The sequence below is a fragment of the Seriola aureovittata genome, chromosome 20, assembly GCF_021018895.1.
Source record: "Seriola aureovittata isolate HTS-2021-v1 ecotype China chromosome 20, ASM2101889v1, whole genome shotgun sequence".
Taxonomy (NCBI): domain Eukaryota; kingdom Metazoa; phylum Chordata; class Actinopteri; order Carangiformes; family Carangidae; genus Seriola; species Seriola aureovittata.
Window position 1 is genome coordinate 23,549,647 of NC_079383.1, and position 10,210 is coordinate 23,559,856.

A 10,210-nucleotide genomic window follows, 5' to 3' on the forward strand; every position below is an offset into this window, starting at 1 on the left:
GAAAAAACAGTCTTTAAGCATCCTACTATTATTTATAATTAATAATTATATTGTACTTATGATGCACCCTGTCTGATCTTTGATGAAATAATCCCAACAGTTTTAAGCCTCTCTAGAACCTCCTTCATGACCATGAGAACTTCAACTACCACAAGAACTACCTTGTGGACATGAGCACCCTGAGGGACCATAAAAACCACCAAGGGCGACGCTACAACTTCCTCAAAAACCATGAGAACAACTATAAGTACCTCTAGAATCTGCTCCATGACCATAAGAATCACCTAAATGACCCTAAAACTTCCTGAATGACCACAAAAACACCAGAGGAAACCTAAGAATCATATGAACCACCTCAGAGACCTGTAGACAGAACCTCAACCACACAACTACAACCACACAGAGGATCACCCAAATGACTCCTAAAACCTCCTGAGTGACCGCAAGAGCCACCTTAAGGACTTGTAGAACTACCTCAAGGACCTCTAGAACCTCCTCAGTTTCCACAAGAACTACCTTTAGGACCTTCAGAGCTTCCTAGGTGACCTCTAGAACCTATCCTGTGACCTCAACAACATAAAAAGGACCTCAGAACTCTGATCCCACGAATTACCTTAAAGAGCTCTAGAACCCTCAGAAACCGCAGAACTACTTTAAGAACCTCTAGAACCACATAAATAACTAATCTGCCCAATGACCACAAAAAACACCTTAAGGACCTCTGGTACCTCTTCACTGACCCAAGACCCACCTAAAGAACAACTTCTTGATAGCCACTGGAACCAAACCTACTAAAAGGCTCATAGAACCTCCTGTAGATGATCTCAGGATATGAATGGGTGGCAGAGTTTTAGTGAGGTGTTGCTCTACTATAAGCTTCCAGAACAGCTTCAAGGTATTTCGTTTTTTATCTTGTTTTGAGTCACAAACGGAGGTTCAGTACCATTAAACAGGTGGAACTGAGAACAATCTGTGCTGTGCAGTAAATAATGAAACAACAAAACCTCCTGGTCACAACAAACCTTTATTCAACTCAAACGTATTTATTCCTTCACCCAAAAATATACAGAACCACGTTTTCACCAACACATCAAAAACAAAAACTTCACCGATGAAAGGAGGAGTTCAGATAAACTCCACTCCGCCGTCCGTCACGTAGAAGGCGCTGCTCCTGTAAGCCTTCGTCCTGGAGGAGGAGGTGGAGGAGGAGGTGCAGTGAACGGTGAAGACCTGCTGTCTCCTCTGCTCCTTGCTGCCTCCTGCTGTCGCGGCCGTGTTGTTTGCAGCTTCCTGCCGGGAGCACAGCAGCCGGTGGGTCACCAGCCGTTGCCAGGGGCGACAGAGGTACGGTCGGTCAGACTCCAAGGAAGAGGATGAGGAAGAGGAGGTGGGTCCACTGAAGCTCCTCCTGATTGCGTGGCAGGTGGCGAAGACAGTGATTCTGTAATCCCTGAGAAGAAGAGCCACAGATGAGACAGGGTCAAAGCTGTGAAGAATTTACAGTTCTGATGGTAGTGACGTATTGTTCCACAACCTCCAGAACAGCTCCAGTTCTGTATGGAACTCTACAGCAGGGATGCACTGATGACTAGAACCTCAGTAATGACCATTAGAACCACCTACAGGAACACAAGAACTGTCCAGCCTCATTAAACTGTTCAATGACTGTGAGAACCACCTAATACCCACTAAAGGACTTCTAGAACCTCCTCAATGATGACAATAACCTCCAGACCAACAACATAAAGGACTTCTAGAACGTCCATAGTGCCCACGCAGACCTTTAAAATCTCCCGAACACTCAGTTAAACCACCTAATGGACCATTTGAACCTCCTTCAAAATCAGTAGAACTTTCTTAAGGACCGCTACAACCTCCTAATGAACCACTAGAACCACCTAATGAACTATTCATACCTCTGAGTGAACCACTCTTACCTCCTAATAGATCACTAGAACCTCCTAAAGAATCACTTGAACCACCTAATGGACCACACTAAAGCCCCCCTGATGGACTATTAGAACCTCCTTGAACACCCCTACAACCACCAATGAACCAGTAGAACCTTGATCACTAGAACCAACTAATGGACTATTGAGACCTCTTAATGAACCACTAGAACTTCCTAAAGGATCACTAGAACCACCTAATTGATGAATATCCACCTGAGCAGTCGGCCCAGCAGCTCTGAACACTTGCTAAGCTTCTCCTCCTGCTTGGTGAGGCTGGCCCCGCCCTCACAGCGATCCAGCCAATAGAAAGCAGAGATGCTGTCAATGAGGAGGAGTGCCAGGCTGGGCCGCGATGAGAGGGAGGTCTCCAGGAAGTGGAGGGTGAGGAGGAGCTGGGAAGAGGAGGAGCAGTGGACAACCAGGAGCCGAGACAGACATGAACGCAACGCCACCTCATCTGACCCGGCTGAGGGCGAGCTGGTAGAGAGCGCTAGACACACAGAGAGAGAGAGAGAGAGAGAGAGAGAGATACTCTGGTGTAATTTATTTACAAACCATCACAGATGCTCCTCCCCCATGTGACTCAGAGGTGATGATACTCCACAAAGACCTGAGTGCAAGATCATTTCAATTTGAATGTAAAAGATATTTAATGAATCTGTGTGTGTGTGTGTGTGTGTGTGTGTGTATATACCTGCGTTCAGTCTGTTGTCCAGGATGCTGACCAGTCGTAACATGTCCAGACTGTAGTCAGTATCCACGAACACAACGTCCACCTCAAGACCGCCGGCAGCCCTTGGCAACACACAGCGACACAGCAGGTGATACAGCAGCTCGGTCTTACCTGACACACACACACACACATATATTTATTTATATATATATATATATATATATATATATATATAAAACACAACACAACACACCTGGGGGACAGAGCAGGTGCAGGTTAAAGGCAGATCTTTTACCTGTACAGTGAACTCACCTGTTCCCTCTGTCCCATACAGCTCCACCACCTCACCTGAAAACACAAACACATGTGAGCTGAGCTCCAGTGATGTTAAACATATTTACAGTTTGGGCTGAATATAATACTGTGTGTTTGTCCTGTTTGTATTCAGTCAAACTGTCATTAACAGCAGCTGCGATCACATGTTCATCATCATGTTTTACTGTGACAAAGAGGGAAACTTAAAAACTGGAAGATTATCTAAGAAGTTCTACAGACTCTGTTTCTCTGGAGCTCTATTCTGGAGGGACATCAGAGATGATGACATCATCAGGAAGTGATGTTACATGAACCAGATCAACATGTGGTTCAGGTCTGACTCAGTCTGGACTCTGAGGACCATTGTTGACACAAACACCAATCTAACTTTCAAAGTATGTTGTCGTCCATGAGCTGTGTGTGACAGAATAAAATCACGTGACATGTGGTTTAACGGCTCTATCAGCTAACAGGAAGTGGGCCTGGACAGTCACCATGGTAAGGTCCACCATCTTCAGGAAACAGTCGAGGTTCGATGTCCTTCAGACAGCGACGAGCCTCCAGACGAGCAAACAGCTGCAAAGACACACAGCTCATCACTCTGCTGCTTATACACTGTTCCAACACATAGTCTGCACCAACACGTTACAGAACTTAGACCATACCAGTGCAGCAGTGATGTTAGTTTGTGTTCACCTGTATAAATAAAAACTGGAGTCTGACACTTTATCAATATGAACCTGATATCTATCAGTATTGATGAGACTGGCATTTAATGAAGCAGGACGTCAGCAACAGAGCCTGGAAATCCTACAAATCAGACAGTCCCTGAACTCAGCACAGTATGAAAAGCTGCAGGTATTTGAACCAGGAAAAGCCCGGTTAATCAATCAATAATACTTAATCATCAGTGTCCATTCTGTCACAGAGCCTACAGCCACCTTAACTACTACCAGTACTGCCGTTACTACTACTACTACTACTACTACTACTACTACTACTACTACTACTACTACTACTACTACTAGACTATTATCACCAGTAGTACTACCAGAGACCCGCTGTTCTTTGCTGCTCATTAAATATAGAGCTACGGCTGATACCAGGCTTTTACTTTGAAAACTTGCAGCATTATTTCCGGTGAGGAATTTTAGTTTGGGTTTAAACAGACAGAAAACACGTTACCGTCTGTCAAATAAAACGAGCGGGAAACCTCAACACAAACATATCAAATGTGTCACAATCAAATGTAACGTAACGTGTTCCCTGTCTGACCTGAGCGCCGCTTTCACTCATTATAGCACGGACTTCATCTTCCTCTCCTCCTGAGCTCCTCCGCCTCTGTCTGAACTCACTTCCCGCTCCTGCCGTTTACCGTAAAGGACGGAGAGTGAGACGTTACCGTAAATAACTACCGGCGGCTCAGACGAGGTTCGTTTCGACAGGAAGCATTTTAACTGTAATGTAACTACAGGAAGTGCTTTTACTGTGATAGTGTAACTACAGGAAGTAAGTTTACTGTGATAGTGTAACTACAGGAAGCATTTTAACTGTAGTGTAACTACAGGAAGTACTTTTACTGTGATAGTGTAACTACAGGAAGTATTATTACTGTGATAGTGCAACTACCGGAAGTATTTTAACTTTTTTTTTTTTTTTTCCAATGCAACTTTATTGAGACATACAGAACAATACAAAAGAATAGTGCAATGATAATCTCCAGGGGGTTACAAACATATAAAGGAAATCGAATATTACAAAGGTATTACAAAAATATATCAAAGAGAGCACACATGGAAATAGTTTTAATAGCTTTCTTATTAGTGGAGTAATTAATGGTTTTTATATATTGTTTGACCTCATTGTTAAAAATAGAAAAGAGTGGTTTTTGGGCAGTGTATGTGCATTTATGGATATGCCATTTTGCCAAATATATGATCAGATTAATTACATAAAAATGTCCTTTTTTTGTTGGTGGATAGTCAATGAAGCCAAACAATACATGTTCAAAGCAAAAGGAAAAGTGTGGTAAAATGCAAGTAGAAATTAAATCACAAATATCCATCCATAATTTGGTGGAAAAGGGGAAAGACCAGAATAAATGAAAAATATCTTCAGGGTGTCCTTCACAAAAAGAGCAATTAACATCAATATCTCTTTTGAATCGTTGTTGTTTTTTGTTGGGTAAAATCTATGAATCAATTTAAAGGATACTTCTTCTGTTTTATTGTTTATCAAAAATTTAGCTGACAAATTCCAATTTTTTTCCAATTAAGGTTATTAATAAAGGAGTTCCAATAAGATACCACATAAGGAATTGATACGACCTCTTTTTGAAATAAAGAACGTATACGATGATTATTATTTCGTGTTGATGAGAAACAAATTTGACCAATTTCAAGTTTGGATGGATCAGTCGGTATTAAAGTTGGATTGTGTCCTGCTGTATTTTTTAATAACATAATTACTCCATCAGGGATTGCATTTATAACAGTATTAAATTCATTAATAGGGATTAAGATACTATATTTCGAAATAAATTCTTCATATGATATTAGTGATCCATCTTGATTAAACAATTGATGACGGAAGTATTTTAACTGTGGTAGTGTAGCTACAGGAAGTACCTTTACTGTGATAGTGTAACTACATGAAGTCTTTTAACTGTGATAGTGTAACTACAGGAAGTACTTTTACTGTGATAGTGTAACTACAGGAAGTACTTTTACTGTGATAGTGTAACTACAGTGCCTACTGTGTCAGAGTGTGAACCAGAGACAGGAAGTGTAATCCCATTGATCCTCTCTGTGGAATAAAATCAAAGATTATTTAACTTTATTTATATAACGGCCTCAGCTTACATTCTTATGATGAATGACCATGATTGGTTTATTTTACTGTCATTTTGTCAAAGTGCGTACCTGCTGACAGGGTTAGGGTTAGGGTTAACCCTAACCCTGTCCATCGGTACCTGAAGGCAGAGAACAGAGTCGGTGTTGGAGGTGGAGGGTTTATTGACAGCAGCTCAGTATCAAACCACAGATCGTTCACATCCATCAAACCAGAAAACTAAATCCGTTAGACAGACCAGAAGCTCAGGTCCAAACCACAAGGTCACCTGTTATCACGTAGCTGCTCAGGTGTGATAATCAATACATCAAACAGCTGCTCTTCACAGACACGCCTGCATATACCTGAAGGGCTGACAGAGCTGCTCCTGAACAGCACTGATGTCCTGAGTATGGTAACGATGTGAACCGCTTCACTCCAGGCTGCAAGGAATGGAAGACCTACAAGTCCAAGTCAGGACCGAGAAGTCCGAGACGAACAAGTCCAAGTCAGGACCGACAAGTCCGAGACCAACAAGTCCACGTCAGGACCAACAAGTAAGGACCGAGAAGACGGGACCAACAAGTCCAAGTCAGGACCGACAAGTCCGAGACCAACAAGTCCACGTCAGGACCGAGAAGTCCGAGACCAACAAGTCCACGTCAGGACTGACAAGTAAGGACCGAGAAGTCCGAGACCAACAAGTTCACATCAGGACCGACAAGTCAGGACCGAGAAGACGGGACCAACAAGTCCAAGTCAGGACCGAGAAGTCAGAGACCAACAAGTCCACGTCAGGACCGACAAGTAAGGACCGAGAAGTCCGAGACGAACAAGTCCACGTCAGGACCAACAAGTAAGGACCGAGAAGACGGGACCAACAAGTCCAAGTCAGGACCGACAAGTCCGAGACCAACAAGTCCACGTCAGGACCGACAGGTCCGAGACCAACAAGTCCACGTCAGGACTGACAAGTCAGGACCGAGAAGACGGGACCAACAAGTCCAAGTCAGGACCGAGAAGTCCGAGACCAACAAGTCCACGTCAGGACTGACAAGTAAGGACCGAGAAGTCCGAGACCAACAAGTTCACGTCAGGACCGACAAGTAAGGACCGAGAAGACGGGACCAACAAGTCCAAGTCAGGACCGAGAAGTCTGAGACCAACAAGTCCACGTCAGGACCGACAAGTAAGGACCGAGAAGTCCGAGACGAACAAGTCCACGTCAGGACCGACAAGTCCGAGACGAACAAGTCCACGTCAGGACCGACAAGTCAGGACCGAGAAGACGGGACCAACAAGTCCAAGTCAGGACCGACAAGTCCGAGACCAACAAGTCCACGTCAGGACCAACAAGTAAGGACCGAGAAGACGGGACCAACAAGTCCAAGTCAGGACCGACAAGTCCGAGACCAACAAGTCCACGTCAGGACCGACAAGTCCGAGACGAACAAGTTCACGTCAGGACCGACAAGACCGAGACCAACAAGTCCACGTCAGGACTGACAAGTAAGGACCGAGAAGTCCGAGACCAACAAGTTCACATCAGGACCGACAAGTCAGGACCGAGAAGACGGGACCAACAAGTTCACATCAGGACCGACAAGTCAGGACCGAGAAGTCTGAGACCAACAAGTCCACGTCAGGACCGAGAAGTCTGAGACCAACAAGTCCACGTCAGGACCGAGAAGTCCGAGACCAACAAGTCCACGTCAGGACCGAGAACTCCGAGACGAACAAGTCCACGTCAAGACCGACAAGTCAGGACCGAGAAGACGGGACCAACAAGTCCAAGTCAGGACCGACAAGTCCGAGACCAACAAGTCCACGTCAGGACCGACAAGTCCGAGACCAACAAGTCCACGTCAGGACTGACAAGTAAGGACCGAGAAGTCCGAGACCAACAAGTTCACATCAGGACTGACAAGTCAGGACCGAGAAGACGGGACCAACAAGTCCAAGTCAGGACCGAGAAGTCTGAGACCAACAAGTCCACGTCAGGACCGACAAGTAAGGACCGAGAAGTCCGAGACGAACAAGTCCACGTCAGGACCGAGAAGTCCGAGACGAACAAGTCCACGTCAGGACCGAGAAGACGGGACCAACAAGTCCACGTCAGGACCGACAAGTCCGAGACCAACAAGTCCACGTCAGGACCGACAAGTCCGAGACCAACAAGTCCACGTAAGGACCGAGAAGTCAAAGTCAAGTCCAACAAGTCCAAGTTGAGACCAAGTCCAAGTGTGTATTTTGTGCTAAAACAGATCCAAATAAAGAAAACAAGTACAGATTCTGTATTTCTACAAAAAATTTGCTTTACATGATTGTACCTGAACACACCATACTCCAGCCTATGGTGCTGCTTGTGGTTTTGACCTGTTCCTGGATCAGTTTGATGCCTCTCTCAGAAGTATATACAGTAAATATATATCTATATATATGTGTGTGTGTGTGTCTCTATATTTAACTTTATAAGCCATGTTAATTCTCTGATAAACTCTTTATCTTTAGAAATATAAACAATCTGAGAACAGTAGTTTATGACACACACACACACACACACGCACACAAACACACACACACACACACACACACATACACACACACGCACACACACGCACGCACAGGCACACACAAACGCCAAACAAACAAACAAACAAACAAACAAACAAACAAACAAACAAACAAACAAACAAACAAACAAACAAACAAACAAACAAACAGCTGTCACTGCTGACCTGTTTCCCTCGGACCAGTCACACTCTATAGTCCAGCATGAACTCACAGTCACTACAGTTTCTAGTTGTGTCTTTTTATGTGCAACTTCATAGATGGTGAATAATAATATTTGTTCACTGTGATAGTGAGGGCAACAGGAAAAACATTCCCATAATGCTTTGGGATGTAAACAGGAGGTATAATGTTGCTGTAGATTCAGTGAGCTGCACTGTTGGCTACACGTCCTCCATCAGCTCACATGTCCGACTAACCCAATCTGTCAGGTGACTCACAACAACTAAATATCAGACTGTAGAATCACTGCAGTCACATTCACTTCTCTGCAAAGTAAAGTAAGGATCATTTAGTAACAGACACAGAGTTGTAGCTGTACACCAGAACATGTGAGGAGGCAGCGTCTGTAAAGGCTTTAATTAACTGTTAATTAATCATTTACTGCTTCATCTCTTAAAAGACAAGAAGAAGAACTTTTAGGTTGCCAGGTTGTGGAAGATCCTGCCAAACTTTACTTTTTATTAACATTAATAACTATATTGATTACAGTTTATAAACCCTTTATGAAGGCTGCCTCCTCAGAGAGTGGACCCATTCATTCCACATCAACACGTTAAATCTCAGCTGGAGACAGGCTAACAGGCTAACAGGCTAACTAGCTAACACACTGACAGACAGCAAGTGACTGAACAGGGAGGTGAAGAGGAGAGAGGAGGTCACAGCAGAACTCAAACAGAGAAGAAGGTGATTCTATCCTTTGCTTTTTCTGTTCAGGGGACAGAACTTTGATTCCGTCGTTCCGTCGTTCATCCAGATGTTCGTGCTGCAGCAGACTCATCTGGACGGAGGTGAAGACACTGGTCCTGAATCAGTGATCAGGTGTCTGATCGCTGTCTGAGAGGAAACTGTTTTCTAACTGTCTGCAGACCTGTGTGTGCTTGATGAGGCTAAGCTAGCCTGCTAACAGTATGCTAGCCTAGCAGGCTAAAAACTGAACAGAGCAAGAGACTATTGCAACAGGCTATTGGTTAAGTGGCTGGTGGCTAGCAGATAACAGGTAAGCTGCAGAGCCTGCAGGCTAACAGGCAACAGGCAAACTGTTTATCTACTGGGTAGCAGGCTGAAAGGCTAACAGGCTAACAACGTAGCAGGCTGACAGGCTAGCCGCCATCATCAGGACATGATCCCAAACACGGGGTTGTGACGACAGATGCTCGGGCCGATCTCATCGTAATCCTTCTTCGAGTGACACACCTGGAAAAACTCCGGCTGTAAACACAAGCACAGGTCAGAAAAAAACAAACAAACAAACAAACACAGAGACATACAACAATAACCAGATACAAATAAATAAACAAACAAACAACAAAAACAAAACAAGTGGCAACAAACAAACAACAATAAGCAGACAACAAAAAACAAACAAACACACAGCAAACAAAAATACTGTTATTAAAGCAAAGGCCACAGTTTGTCTGACGTCTGTCACTTTTAGACCTGTGGGTTAGGTTATAGTATAGAACTACAAATGTGTATGTGTGTGTGTGTGTGTGTGTGTGTGTGTGTGTGTGTGTGTGTGTGTGTGTGTGTGTGTGTGTGTGTGCAGTTACCGTCGACGCCAACATGGAACCTCCAAACCAGACGGCGTAACGCTGCATGTGATGTGTGACGACCTGAACCTCCATCGGCTTCGGCTGCAAAATAAATA

At 44.2% G+C, this 10,210-nt stretch overlaps 3 protein-coding genes across 5 annotated transcripts in view; 1 reads left to right on the plus strand and 2 right to left on the minus strand.

The window, feature by feature from the left end:
• Positions 1-1,005: 1,005 nt before the first annotated feature.
• Positions 1,006-4,375, minus strand: xrcc2 (X-ray repair complementing defective repair in Chinese hamster cells 2). Its single transcript, XM_056363930.1, has 6 exons — positions 4,216-4,375; positions 3,435-3,516; positions 2,938-2,973; positions 2,647-2,796; positions 2,166-2,442; positions 1,006-1,450 (listed from the first exon to the last, which is right to left on the minus strand). Exons 1-6 carry the CDS (start codon positions 4,234-4,236, stop codon positions 1,126-1,128), a joined length of 891 nt encoding a protein of 296 aa, XP_056219905.1. The 5' UTR covers positions 4,237-4,375; the 3' UTR covers positions 1,006-1,125.
• A 1,561-nt stretch (positions 4,376-5,936) lies between these two features.
• The window catches only part of actr3b (actin related protein 3B), a 14,303-nt gene continuing 10,029 nt past the window's right edge, over positions 5,937-10,210 (minus strand). For 2 of the 3 annotated variants that reach the window (XM_056363917.1, XM_056363916.1), the window contains exons 12-13: positions 10,113-10,196; positions 5,937-9,771 (exon numbers count right to left, since the gene is read on the minus strand). In XM_056363917.1, coding sequence (XP_056219892.1) covers positions 9,676-9,771; positions 10,113-10,196 — 180 coding nt within the window. In that variant the 3' untranslated portion in view covers positions 5,937-9,675. The remainder of the gene's footprint in view (positions 9,772-10,112; positions 10,197-10,210) is intronic. The other variant, XR_008826084.1, reaches the window with a different exon arrangement.
• LOC130161684 (mucin-2-like) lies at positions 6,222-7,430 on the plus strand. The gene is made up of 4 exons (XM_056365100.1): positions 6,222-6,625; positions 6,709-6,791; positions 6,881-7,191; positions 7,227-7,430. The coding sequence occupies exons 1-4, from the start codon at positions 6,222-6,224 to the stop codon at positions 7,428-7,430; spliced, it is 1,002 nt and encodes a 333-aa protein (XP_056221075.1).